Below are 15,124 nucleotides of genomic sequence, written 5' to 3'. Positions count from 1 at the left end.
TACGGATAGTATATGGCTAGAAATATGTAGTATATCTGAAGAATACTATCTGTACAGCAATACTTAAATAGGTTGGGCCTTGACTAGAATATAGTGAATACATATGAAGTGGGTAAAACAGTATGTAAACATGATTTAAAGTGGCAGTGTTCCTTTATTAAAGTGACTAGTGCTCCATGACGATGTACATAGGGCAGCAGCCTCTAAGGTGCAGGGTAGAGTACCGGGTGGTAGCCGACTTGTAACAGTGACTAAAGTTGAGGGCAGGGTACTGTGTGGAGGCTGGCTCGTGGTGACTATTTAATTAACAGTCTGATGGCCTTGAGGGAGAAGCTACTTTTCAGTCTCTCAGTCCCAGCTTTGATGCACCTGTACTACTGACCTCGCCTTCTGGATGGTAGCGGGGTGAACAGGGTCTTATGGACCAAGCCGAATTTCTTCAGGATCAAATTCTTCACAATACTGTCTGTGTGGCTGGATTATTTCAGAAGGTCAGCCCATGTAAAGAAAGGGATATCTCTAGCTTAAATAGACGGATTTTGATGGTTATTCTTTATTATTATGCTAATTCGATTCCCGTGTGGGTGCGGACATCGACACTAATTAAGGGTTGTTTGTCTCCTAAATGTGCTTTTGTTTTTGTTTGGTGCAAAAATATTTGAGTTTGGCTCCTGGTTCTGTTTGGTGTTGCAATGCTCTTTGAAAAGTGCTCTTCTTAGATACTTCCTGCGAAATATATATTTTTCCATCACACATTTTCTGTGACTCCTCCTTTGGTGACATTATAGTATATTATTTAAGAAGCCATCACATGGCAGATTTACAGGAAGGAAAATTCCACACATTACTACCCATATGTAATGCCTGTAAATGTGATTGTGACTGTGTCTCTAATTCATTTTTTTTGTCCGCTCTGTGTTTCCGTAGGAATGACAGCGGCTGCCTCCCTTGTGTCTTTGGCCTGGGCCCTGGCATCCTATCAGAAAGCGCTGCGCGACTCCCGGGACGACAAGAAGCCAATCAGCTACCTGGCTGTCATCATCCAGTTCTGCTGGCATTTCTTCACCATCGCTGCCCGGGTCATCACCTTCGCCCTGTTCGCCTCCGTGTTCCAGCTCTACTTCGGCATCTTCATCGTCCTGCATTGGTGCTTCATGACCTTCTGGATAGTCCACTGCGAGACCGAGTTTTGCATCACCAAGTGGGAGGAGATTGTCTTCGACATGGTAGTGGGCATCATCTACATCTTCAGTTGGTTTAATGTGAAGGAGGGTCATACTCGGTGTAGGCTTTTCATCTACTACTTTGTGATCCTGCTGGAGAACACTGCTCTGAGTGCCCTGTGGTACCTGTACCGCGTCCCTCAGAGCACCGACGCCTTCGCCGTCCCCGCCCTCTGTGTCATCTTCAGCAGCTTCCTCACCGGCATCGTCTTCATGCTCATGTACTACGCCTTCTTTCACCCCAACGGGCCCCGCTTCGGATACTCACCCAGCCTCGTGCTGGACGACCCCACCGCTGCTTTCATGCTGCCCACCGAGGGGGCCACCAACTCGCTGAGGTCCAATCGGGGTGTGCCCCTCATCTCGGGGGATGGCACCATTGGCAGAGACGCCAAATACACAGAGAGGGACGGCTGTATGCCCGTGTTTCAGGTGAGACCCACCGCCCCCTCCACGCCGTCCTCCCGTGCCCCACGCATCGAGGAGACAGTCATCAAAATAGACCTGTGTCGGAATCGCTATCCGGCCTGGGAGAGGCACGTACTGGACAGGAGTATACGCAAGGCCATCCTGGCCATCGACTGTTCCCCCACGCCACCCAGACTCCAGTACAAAGATGACACTACTGTTCAGGAGCGTCTAGAGTACGAGACCACGTTGTAGCCCTGCACCGCTGCCTGGATGCCTGGATGAAGGATCCATGGAAATGCTCAACTGTAATAAAGGATGACCATCAACTTAGATTTACAGCAGGACTGTGGCAATAATACCTTATGAGCTCTCTCTATATACATACTAGCATTGAACCATGATGTTGGTTGTCATGGTTACAACTTCAGAATAAAGAATGTCGCACACTCCATGTATAATCTCCCAGCAATTCAATGGATATTTACCAATGTTTCGGCATCACTGTGATTTCCTCAGAGGAAGGCACACTTCCTCACCCTGAGGAAGGCACAGTGATGCCGAAACGTTGGTAAATACCCATTAAATTGCTGGAAGATTATACATGGAGTGTGCGACTTTCTTTATTTTAATAGTTTATAGTTTATTTGCCGTTAGTCAGCACCTCCACACAAACTATTATTCTGGGTGTGCGCCAGCTGTTTTTTTTTTTACAACTTCAGAATAGGCACAACTTACTAGTTGATGTGACAGAGGGATATATTCATGTTTTCTAAACAGTTTTGTTTTTGGTTGATGTTGTCGTTATTGTTCTTGTAGTTTTTACTTACGTCTGTCAGGGAATCTCTTATTTTTAAAAAGGCCATTGCACACACAAATACAAATGTATCCCCATAGTCTATCATAATAACAGCAGCATTCCAATGAATGACATCATGCCCCTTCATAATAGGTGGGTTATGAAGGTTCATAATAGGTCGTTATGAAGGTTGTCTGAGCTCTGCCAACCAGGTGGAACCAAGCAGAGGACCATACACATCCTCATATGACAAAAGTACCAAAGTACTCAATGTAGGGTCATTGCTGGTTCCTGTTTACCTACGGCATCTCAAATATCTAGTCATCTCTACTACCACCATCTTAGATCTGCAAAGATATACTGTACATTTACAGATACTAGTAATATCCCCTGATATACATAGAATGGACGTGTTATAAATAAAAAAGGTAATCAAATGGTCCTGATACATATTAGGATGGTTCTAGTTATTTCTGTGATGTAATTAACAACATGACTAGAGAGTTGTCTGTCATACTGTACACGTGTACTGGTCCCAAGTTCTGATGTCATCAGCCATGTTGTGCTAGTGCCAAAAGGTCTGAAACTACTGGATTGTGTGAACTGAGTCTGCGGGTCGGTGGCTGTGACTTCCAGTAACTGGACAGTACTAGATTGAGGCTGGGCAGAACTACTATTTACTTGAATACAATGTGAAGAAAGAGTACTGTACCTGGGTATCATGCTGTTTATATGCTACATAAAACCGAAATGTTCATGTACTGTGGAGAGACTGAAGGACAAACCTCATCTTTGTTCTCGCCTGGATAAAAGGCAGCAGGCCAAATACCTTCCTGGCAGCTCCCATTTACAGTCCAGTCTCGTGCAGCTCTGGTCTGGGCTGCCGTGCGTCCATCCGGCTGATAAGGATCAGTCTACTAGCTGGGCCACACAGACCTGTTCTGTATGGGGAGGAGGAGAGGAGAGGAGGAGACGAGGACACAGACGAGCAGCCACTTCAGCCAAACTACTCTCATAACTGAAGCACCTGCAGGATGTACTGTCAGATTCAAGATGCAACATTCTTTTTAACGTTGTACGTAACTGATGTGAAAATGTATTGCCATCCGTGCGTGTTGGGGGGGGGGGGTTTCTGTGTGTGTGTGCATGCGTGCGTCTGTCCGTGAGTGTATGTACGTGCGTGTGTGTGTGTGTGTGTGTGTGTGTGTGTGTGTGTGTGTGTGTGTGTGTGTGTGTGTGTGTGTGTGTGTGTGTGTGTGTGTGTGTGTGTGTGTGTGTGTGTGTGTGTGTGTGTGTGTGTGTGTGTGTGTGTGTGTGTGTGTGTGTGTGTGTGTGTGTGTGTGGAGCACACGCGTGTGCGCGTAAGAGAGACAAAGCATGGCACAGGAGGGCATGTGTAGATGCTACAATCAGTGGTCATTTTGTCTGTAGCTATATATTGTAGTGCAAGGAACTAGAGATGTGCACTTCAGCCCTATGGTGCAAAATGCTGCTGTAGCCTATACTCAACACAAGATCAGTACCACACAGAGGAATTCTAGGGCGTATACCACTGATATCATTGTAACTGTCAACACCCAACATGAATGGTGTCAAGATGGTGTTTTGAGCAGGTAAAAAAAAAAGTGTTTCACCTTTGTGCTCTGACTTAAGCCCCAGGCACTATGACTGTGGATGTGATATCTAAAAAATAACATTGTATCTTTAAATCTTGAAAAGGCGTCTGCACAAAAATGAAAGTTTGTTCCTTCTTTTTCAGTTCTAGGTCACAAGTGCTTATTTTTTACGTCTTGTTCATTTGAAGTATGGAGCGAAGAGGGTGACAAAGAGGAGAGAAGAAACAAGCTGAAAACTTGTCAGTGGAATTAAACAGAGCACATTGACAGAAGGAAATCATGGCATTCAATGTGACAATTTGAGGGAAAAAGCTCCTGATTAGTCCAGTAAGACATGTCAGTTGTGTTCGACTAGAGCTAGATTTTTTATCTCTTCTGATGGTATAGATATATTTTAGGTCAACTGTTTTTGTTGAAATGTCTTATTATTTGTAGTATTCATATACGTTAGTAGGTGGGTAATTCTTCATTTGAACATGGTTTACTTTGTTTTCACATAATTTGCCTTGTTGCCGCGCCATCACACAAATTGTCTTAGTTACAGTGTCTGTTCCATTGTGTTCTGTGGTATGTTTTAATCAACTCTATTAAATGTTCAGAAGTGAATTCTGCTACAAGTTCAAGGGACACTTTTTTTTGGTAATACATGCAGAAGCACTTGGTAAAATCATGTCCACAGCTCTGTTTACTTCTGAGTTGGATTCAGTGTGGAGCAGCATTCATTATTAGAACAACTCTTATCTGTTCAGTTTGTCTTGTTAACCGATCTGTTTCCAGTTTCATTTCAAATTAGATGCTTTGATTTATTTAGAATGAAGACGGAAACCGAATGGCCGCGGTGAAAATGAGGAAAGCACAGGGTTCAAAATTAGCTAATTATCATCAATGGCACAACACTGTGGCTTTTGTCACTCACTGTGGCATGGAGGATGGTGGTTAAAGAACAGGATTCAGTAGGTTGATGACGCACACACAACTTTGCAGATTTGATTAGATTTTTTGACAAAAGGCTTCTATACGCAGGACTAAATTAATTGACTAATTGGATCAGCACAAACTCATCACAAACATTTTGTCTCATTTTAACCCAATTTAAAAACCAAAATGCAACAAATGGCCTCAATGTTTTGTTAATTTTCAATTTTCCTGCAAATATCAATCAAAGCTGAACGTTGAACTGACATCTGTGCCCAGTGGATTTGGGAGATTGGCTGCATATCCAGACATATATTTGTCATCATTTGATACAACAGAATATCTTTTAATCAATGGGGAGAGGTTCTTTAATTCAGAGCACACTTTTTAAGTCAATAATTATAAAGCCTTTGTGAGAATAAGGAGGATGTGAGCTACATATTTTGGGGAAGAAACAAGGCTACACTGCGATGTAGGATCTCTTATTTAGGTCTGCCAATGATGATACACTTATGGAGGTCAAATGAATTTCTCATCATCAACTAGTGAATCATTGAAGGTCACTTGGCAAGGTTCCATCTCCTCATAAATAAAACATTTTGTATATAATTCTATTAATGTCACCCTGCACATGTCTCTCTTTCGCTGTGCTTCCCTTCACTCAATCTGATCCATTTTAACATGAGATTTTATCTTGTTTTGCTCATATCATGTTGTTTGCTTTCAACTGCTGTTTTCATTTTCAGTGGGGGTCCCAGTGTTGAGGATTTATTGTGGTCACTGCCTCAACTAGACTAAACTGAAGTCATATTTTGCAGAATATTGGTGTAGCTGTGTCCTCATACAGCGATATCCACATAGGCTTCCTCAGTATCAATGTATATTGAGAATAATTAACAGATACGAACAACTGCTGTTAGTCCCATCCAAATTAGCACCCAGTGGCCTCCCCTATACATCACCCCTAAAAAGACAAGACTTACAAGTTTACCTTTTCTAAATGTTGTTCTATTTTTAGGAAATAGTAGGGGTGAGCTTAGTGTCAAATATGAATATGTGTCAGTGACTTTTATAGGGTCAGATGAGGTCAAATTAGTCATTATCAGTACATTGAAAATACGTTCCCTGTTGTCACAACTGAGTGAGAGAATTGAATTTGGTCTTGTGGGTGATAATGATGAAATTATTATTACACCATATGTAAAACCCATCTATACAGAAACACTCAAACTTTTCAGGACGGTGTCTTATTCTTTATTTTTGTTCGTTAGCACATCCAGGGTTGAATCTCAGACTACAATTGTTCATCATCATCTCTGAAATAGTGTGTAAATTGTACATATACCTACCTCAACTTAGTTTCTGAACAGAATACCCTCCTCTGACATCATTGATACATGATAATGTATTGATCTTCTTACCAAGATCATACATGGAAATGTGAAACAAATGACATGGTGTTCAGTGTTCTGATGGTGGAGGGTATTCTGCTGTAAGTGCATCAGACAGCAGACTGGAAAATGCACTTGTCAACAAACTCACTTATTGTTTAAGAGGAATTGATGGTTGTGACGATTTATGCTGCTTAGATCTGTTTCGTTTGCCTTAAGAAAACATTTATGCTTTTGTCTTATTTCTTTCAATCTCATAAGGATTTGTTTTTGTGCACCATACCCCTGGTTGTGTGGTTATGATGATCAAAGTGGTCTCTAGGTTTATCAAAGTTCTCTGTTCAGGGCACAATAGCATTGTGTTTCTATAAAGTTACTGTGCTTATACTATGATATAATTCTCCATGATGCAAGATAGACCTATTAAGCTCACAGTTTAAATGGGCACCCCTAACTTTTACCCCAAAATGTACATGTCCTTCTTGTAGCAGGTCATACTGAAGACAAAATAATAATAATAATAATAATAATAATAATAAAAAGGAACTACTATTATTTCCTGTCTGAGATTTGGGTCCATTATTGGTGTTTGAGTTTTGTTCTGAGGTATACATCAACATTAGATACTAGTAATGTAGATGAATAGCAGTGATATACTGAATGATACTACGCCACCCCTATAGCCTATAGCACATTAGTACAAGCACAGTAACGAATGAACATAGGAATAGTGGCATTCCATTTTGTTTGACTTCTAAAGCATAATGTACAGATGTTCTTAGTGTCTCAGTTGCAAATGGAGGATCACAATAGTAATTGAAAAACAAAATGATCTAACTGTAAATAAATGTATGCAGATGTATATGTTAAAAGAACATTCCTCTCGGCGTCCTGATTGTGAAGGGTGTCTGTTGACTAGAGGTCCGCCGCCACAAGATGGCAGTTACATATGATGTAATACAGATTAAAATAGTGTGGTGTATGTGATGTATTAAATGACAAAAATGCAAAAAACTAAAAAACTGTTAATTATTGGTCTTTAAGTAAGTTGCATTGTGTGATGAAAGTCTGAAGTGCTTCAAATGCATTAAATCAGATCAAAACTAATTTTATTGTAAATTGAAGAGTTAAAAAAGAACATGACATTTTTGTATATATTGGAATTTTGTAAATTTTTATTTGATTATAATGCAACACAAAGTACCAACATTAATTTAATAAAGTACACTGTGGTGATTTTGTCAGCCTCCACTTAGTTAATTTTGGTTTTGTTAGCACAGGCTGTCACATTATGTGTATGCAACTCTAGAAGATATGGGTAGGCTATAATATGGTAATGTGTATTATACTATGGTTAATATATTTTCACTAGAGCCACTGGTTATACAGCATTCCAACAGCATTGCTATTGATATAATGTAGTGTTCGCAGAATGGGCAGAGACTGAACAAAAGAACAGCACATTTATAGACATTTGAGTGCATTGAGTATGCAAATAGGTAGGTGTGGGGAAATACATTTTCCATGATGACATACTAGATAATAGGTGCAATTTACCTCTTCATTCAGTATTGAAGAGGCTGTATCTCTGCATAATGAACGTGTTGTGTGGGATAGCAGTTATACACCAGCGGGGAACAGTTTAGGACAGGGTACCTCAACTGCCCCCCCCCCCCCACCCCCCAACTTTTCTGAGCCCCCCAAAAAGACAAATGTTTATTTGTGGGCATAAAATAATGTAAAAACACCAGCAAATCAGCTCCAAGTGATTTTTATTTTGGATATCTGTTCCAAAGTATTCTCCATGCATAATAAAGAGATATAAAGTGCATTCAGAAAGTATTCACACCCCTTGACTTTTTCCACATTTTGTTGTGTTACAGCCTGAATTTAAAATTGATTCAATTGAGATTTTGTGTCACTAGCATAAACACAATACCCCATAATGTCAAAGTAGAAAGTAGACATTTTTACAAATTAATAAAAAATGAAAAGCTGAAATGTCTTGAGTCAATAAGTATTCAACACCTTTGTTATGGCAAGCTGAAATAAGTTTAGGGGTAAAAATGTGCTTAAGTCACATAAGTTTCATGGACTCACTCTGTGCGCAGTAATAGTGTTTAATCTGTAAGGTCCCTTAGTCGAGCAGTGAGTGTCAAACACAGATTCAACCACAAAGACCAAGGAGGTTTTCCAATGCCTCGCAAAGAAGGTCACCTATTGGTAGATGGATAAAAAACAAAAACAAAAAAGCAGACATTGAATATTCCTTTGAGCATGGTGAAGTTATTATTTACCCTTCGGATGGTGTATCAATACACCCAGTCACTACAAAGATACAGGTGTCCTTCTTATCTCAGTTGCCTGAGAGGAAGGACATCGCTCAGGGATGTCACCATGAGGCCAATGGTGACTTTCAAACAGTTACAGAGTTTAATGGCTGTGATAGGAGAGAACTGAGGATGGATCAACAACATTGTAGTTTCTCCACAATACTAACCTAAATTACAGTGAGAAGAAGGAAGCCTATAAAGAACATAAATATTCAAAAACATGCATCCTGTTTGCAATAAGGCACTTAAAACCTCAAAAAATTTGGCAAAACAATGTACTTTATGTCCCGAATAAAAAGTGTTATGTTTGGAGATAATCCAACACAACACATCACTCAGTACCACTCTTCATATTTTCAAGCATGGCAGTGGTTGCATCATGTTATGGGTATACTTGTCATCGGCAAGGACTAGGGAGTATTTTAGGATAAGAACGGAATAGAGCTACGCACAGGGAAACTCCTATTGGAGTTTTCTAACAGACACTGAGCGACAAAATCACCTTTCAGCAGGACAATAACCTAAAACACAAGGCCAAATGTACACTGGAGTTGCTTACCAAGACGACATTGAATGTTCCTGAGTGGCCTAGTTACAGTTTTGACTTAAATCAGATAGTAAATCTATGGCAAGACTTGTAAATGGCTGTCTAGCAATGATCAACAACCAACTTGACAGTGCTTGAAGAATATTATGTGCAAATATTGTACAATCCAGGTGTGCAAAGCTCTTAGAGACTTACCCAGAAAGACTCACAGCTGTAATCGCTGCCAAAGGTGATTCTAACATGTATTGACTCAGGTGTGTGAATATTTATGTAAATGGATATATTTCTGTTTTTGATTTTCAATAAATTTGCTAAAATTACTTAAAACATGTTTTCACTGTCATTGAGGTATTGTGTGTAGATGGCTGAGACAAAAATTCTGACTGAATTCAGGCTGTAACACAACAAAATGTGGAACAAGTCAAGGGGTAGGAATACTTTCTGAAGGCACTGCATGTATTCATATACAAATCTAAGCAAGATTTGAAATGATTATGTTTTGTCAAATATATCTGTTTGGGCTTCTTGTGGTCAATTTGCAGTCTACAAGTTATTTGAAATGATGTTCTGGCCCCTTGACCATCCACCCAAGAAAAGAATCAGCCCACGGCTGAAACTAGTTGATGATCCCTGGTATAGGACATATCTAACAGCAAGTCTTCTTCAATGCCTGATTAAGGGGCTCAGTAGGCTACAATATTCCAAGATGGCTTAGCAGTTCAGACGTCATTTCTGTTTCGTATTGTCGTGTCCTGTATATATATATATTTACACCTTTCTTCGCATATCTTTTATATATTTTATTATCCAAGAACTCAACTACAAAAGCTTTCCTGCAAAAGCTTTCCTGCAACCCGCTTCACCAATTACAAAAAAGTATTATTTACCTCAAATCTGAAAATCCACCGTGGAAGCTAGCCAGGGGCTAATTCAGAAGCTAGCCAGAAAGCTAACCAGAAGCTATCCGATAGCTAGCCAGAAGCTAATCTGTAGCTGCCCAGAAATTAGCCGGTCTGCTGGCTAGCGTTGGTGTCTCAGCTGCCCACGTTTTGTGGTCATCAGCTATTCCTTTAGCTCGATAATCTACCGGCACTTTTGTGCAACGCGACTCGGACCGGAGCATTCCGGGACTTTTTTTTCTCTCAGTTTCCCCGGATTTCAGCCGCAGGCTCTGGACATTTGCAGCTAGCTAGCTGCAAACCGTGTGACTATTGGCTTACGTCGATCCCGGAGCAAACTCAAATCATTCCGGAGCTAGCCAGCTGAGGAGTTCCATCAGCCATTCCTGGGCTACAGTCACCTATCCGGACCCGTTTTTTTTTGTTTTGTTGTTGCTGCAGATACGGAGCCCCGCCGGGCCTTCACGACTGACTGCCGACGTTATCTGCCCGAGGGAGTTATCCAACTGGCACCTCCGTCCCGACGTTACCTGAACGCTCATCTGGGGCCCGCTAACCGTTAGCTGTCTTACCGGCTGCTATCTGAATAAGTATATCGGACAATTATTATTATTATTTATTTATTTTTTATTTTTTCTTGGGTCACTATATCTATTTTGCCAATTTGGATTGATCCCCTCTACCACACGGAACCCCACTAACCTACCGACGGAAATGCACGAGGTATCTACAAATAGACTTCCATACTATGCTATCTCGCTACCGATAGCCATCTACCCGGCCAGCTGTCTGGATCGCCGTGACCCCAACCAACCTCTACTCACTGGACCCTTATTGATCACTCGATTAAGCATGCCTCTCCTTAATGTAAATATGCCTTGTCCATTGCTGTTCTGGTTAGTGTTTATTGGCTTATTTCACTGTAGAGCCTCTAGCCCTGCTCACTATACCATATCCAACCTCACAGTTCCACCACCCACATATGCGATGACATCACCTGGTTTCAATGATGTTTCTAGAGACAATATCTCTCTCATCATCACTCAATACCTAGGTTTACCTCCACTGTATCCTACCATACCTTTGTCTGTACATTATTCCTTTAAGCTATTTTATCGCCCCCAGAAACTTCCTTTTACTCTCTGCTCTAGAAGTTCTAGACGACCAATTCTCATAGCTTTTAGCCGTACCCTTATCCTACTCCTCCTCTGTTCCTCTGGTGATGTAGAGGTGAATCCAGGCCCTGCAGTACCTAGCTCCACTCCTATTCCCCAGGCGCTCTCTTTTGATGACTTCTGTAACCGTAATAGCCTTGGCTTCATGCATGTTAACATTAGAAGCCTCCTCCCTAAGTTTGTTTTGTTCACTGCTTTAGCACACTCTGCCAACCCGGATGTTTTAGCCGTGTCTGAATCCTGGCTTAGAAAGACCACCAAAAATTCTGACATTTTCATCCCCAACTACAAGATTTTCAGACAAGATAGAACGGCCAAAGGGGGCGGTGTTGCAATCTATTGCAAAGATTGCCTGCAGAGTTCTGTTTTACTATCCAGGTCTGTTCCCAAACAATTTGAACTTCTACTTTTAAAAATCCACCTCTCTAAAAACAAGTCTCTCACCGTTGCCGCCTGCTATAGACCACCCTCTGCCCCCAGCTGTGCTCTGGACACTATATGTGAACTGATTGCCCCCCATCTATCTTTAGAGCTCGTGCTGCTAGGCGACCTAAATTTTAACATGCTTAACACCCCAGCCACCCTACAATCTAAGCTTGATGCCCTCAATCTCACACAAATTATCAATGAACCTACCAGGTACCACCCCAATTCCGTAAACACGGGTACCCTCATAGATATCATCCTAACAAACTTGCCCTCCAAATACACCTCTGCTGTTTTCAACCAAGATCTCAGCGATCACTGCCTCATTGCCTGCATCCGTAATGGGTCAGCGGTCAAACGACCTCCACTCATCACTGTCAAACGCTCCCTGAAACACTTCAGCGAGCAGGCCTTTCTAATCGACCTGGCCGAGGTATCCTGGAAGGATATTGATCTCATCCCGTCAGTAGAGGATGCCTGGACATTTTTTTTAAATGCCTTCCTCACCATCTTGAATAAGCATGCCCCATTCAAGAAATTTAGAACCAGGAACAGATATAGCCCTTGGTTCTCTCCTGACCTGACTGCCCTTAACCAACAGAAAAACATCCTATGGCGTTCTGCATTAGCATCGAACAGCCCCCGTGATATGCAACTTTTCAGGGAAGCTAGAAACCAGTATACACAGGCAGTTAGAAAAGCCAAGGCTAGCTTTTTCAAGCAGAAATTTGCTTCCTGCAACACAAATTCAAAAAAGTTCTGGGACACTGTAAAGTCCATGGAGAATAAGAACACCTCCTCCCAGCTTCCAACTGCTCTGAAGATAGGAAACACTGTCACCACCGACAAATCCACTATAATTGAGAATTTCAATAAGCATTTTTCTACGGCTGGCCATGCTTTCCACCTGGCTACCCCTACCCCGGACAACAGCACTGCCCTCCCCTCTGCTACTCGCCCAAGCCTTCCCCATTTCTCTTTCTCCCAAATACAGTCAGCTGATGTTCTAAAAGAGCTGCAAAATCTGGACCCTTACAAATCAGCCGGGCTAGATAATCTGGACCCTTTCTTTCTAAAACTATCTGCTGAAATTGTTGCCACCCCTATTACTAGCCTTTTCAACCTCTCTTTCGTGTCGTCTGAGATTCCCAAAGATTGGAAAGCAGCTGCGGTTATCCCCCTCTTCAAAGGGGTGGACACTCTTGACCCTAACAGCTACAGACCTATATCTATCCTACCCTGCCTTTCTAAGGTCTTCGAAAGCCAAGTCAACAAACAGATTACCGACCATTTCGAATCCCACCATACCTTCTCCGCTATGCAATCTGGTTTCAGAGCTGGTCATGGGTGCACCTCAGCCACGCTCAAGGTCATAAACGATATCTTAACCGCCATCGATAGGAAACAATACTGTGCAGCCGTATTCATTGACCTGGCCAAGGCTTTTGACTCTGTCAATCACCACATCCTCATCGGCAGACTCGACAGCCTTGGTTTCTCTAATGATTGCCTCGCCTGGTTCACCAACTACTTCTCTGATCGAGTTCAGTGTGTCAAATCGGAGGGTCTGTTGTCCGGGCCTCTGGCAGTCTCCATGGGGGTGCCACAGGGTTCAATTCTTGGACCGACTCTCTTCTCTGTATACATCAATGATGTCGCTCTTGCTGCTGGTGATTCTCTGATCCACCTCTACGCAGACGACACTATTCTGTATACTTCTGGCCCTTCTTTTGACACCGTGTTAACAACCCTCCAGGCGAGCTTCAATGCCATACAACTCTCCTTCCGTGGCCTCCAATTGCTCTTAAATACAAGTAAAACTAAATGCATGCTCTTCAACCGATCGCTGCCTGCACCTGCCCGCCTGTCCAACATCACTACTCTGGACGGCTCTGACTTAGAATATGTGGACAACTACAAATACCTAGGTGTCTGGTTAGACTGTAAACTCTCCTTCCAGACTCACATCAAACATCTCCAATCCAAAGTTAAATCTAGAATTGGCTTCCTATTCCGCAACAAAGCATCCTTCACTCATGCTGCCAAACATACCCTTGTAACCTGACCATCCTACCAATCCTCGACTTCGGTGATGTCATTTACAAAATAGCCTCCAAAACCCTACTCAATAAATTGGATGCAGTCTATCACAGTGCCATCCGTTTTGTCACCAAAGCCCCATATACTACCCACCACTGCGACCTGTACACTCTCGTTGGCTGGCCCTCGCTTCATACTCGTCGCCAAACCCACTGGTTCCAGGTCATCTACAAGACCCTGCTAGGTAAAGTCCCCCCTTATCTCAGCTCGCTGGTCACCATAGCAACACCTACCTGTAGCACGCGCTCCAGCAGGTTTATCTCTCTGGTCACCCCCAAAACCAATTCTTCCTTTGGCCGCCTCTCCTTCCAGTTCTCTGCTGCCAATGACTGGAACGAACTACAAAAATCTCTGAAACTGGAAACACTTATCTCCCTCACTAGCTTTAAGCACCAGCTGTCAGAGCAGCTCATAGATTACTGCACCTGTACATAGCCCATCTATAATTTAGCCCAAACAACTACCTCTTTACCTACTGTATTTATTTATTTATTTTGCTCCTTTGCACCCCATTATTTCTGTCTCTACTTTGCGCTTTCTTCCACTGCAAACCAACCATTCCAGTGTTTTTTAGTTTTTATTTTACTTGCTGTGTTGTATTTACTTCGCCACCATGGCCTTTTTATATTTTTATTTATTTATACATATATTTGTTTGCCTTCACCTCCCTTATCTCACCTCACTTGCTCACATTGTATATAGACTTATTTTTTTTCACTGTATCATTGACTATATGTTTGTTTTACTCCATGTGTAACTATGTGTTGTTGTATGTGTCGAACTGCTTTGCTTTATCTTGGCCAGGTCGCAATTGTAAATGAGAACGTGTTCTCAATTTGCCTACCTGGTTAAATAAAGGTTAAATAAAATTAAAAAAAACAACATGCCATACAGTACAATACCTAGATAATACAAAAGCTAATAGTCCCCACCATTCCAGAGGATGACTGAAGCACTCCAAGCCTCCACAGACAATGTGTGCATCCCAAATGGCACCCTCTAGGACTCCAGTCAAATGTAGTGCATTATAGGGAAGAGGGAGCTATTTAGGATACATTCAATGGCTACATCAGCCAACAAGAGGCTAATAAGTTGAACAGGACATCACACAGGACAGGCAGTGAGAGCTGTACAGGGGGCAAAGCCTAGACAGTACTGGACTAAGATAAGCTGTACAGTACTGTATGTGCTGTAGTGTGGATGCCAGAATGTTCCATATCTCAGATCTCTTCAGGCTGGAGTTTAAGTTCCAAGCATCTCTTAGACAAACAAAAGCAGTTTCGCTCTGGTAA

General features: G+C 42.1%; 1 protein-coding gene across 2 annotated transcripts in view; it reads left to right on the top strand.

The window, feature by feature from the left end:
- LOC139559609 (XK-related protein 4-like) overlaps positions 1 to 7,600 on the top strand; it is a 97,230-nt gene extending 89,630 nt beyond the window's left edge. The window contains exons 3-4 of one of the 2 annotated variants that reach the window (XR_011671794.1): positions 928 to 3,505; positions 4,190 to 7,600. Coding sequence is in view for 1 of the 2 variants with exons in the window: in XM_071375755.1 (XP_071231856.1) it covers positions 928 to 1,886 (959 nt within the window). In the remaining variant the exon portion in view is untranslated. Of the gene's footprint in view, positions 1 to 927 lie in introns of both variants that reach the window. The other variant, XM_071375755.1, reaches the window with a different exon arrangement.
- The last annotated feature ends 7,524 nt before the right edge of the window (positions 7,601 to 15,124 follow it).

The sequence above is a fragment of the Salvelinus alpinus genome, chromosome 30 (genome assembly GCF_045679555.1).
Source record: "Salvelinus alpinus chromosome 30, SLU_Salpinus.1, whole genome shotgun sequence".
NCBI classification, from domain to species: Eukaryota; Metazoa; Chordata; class Actinopteri; order Salmoniformes; family Salmonidae; genus Salvelinus; species Salvelinus alpinus.
Note: the sequence above shows the minus strand (reverse complement) of the source record. Positions and strands in the feature narration are given on the sequence as shown.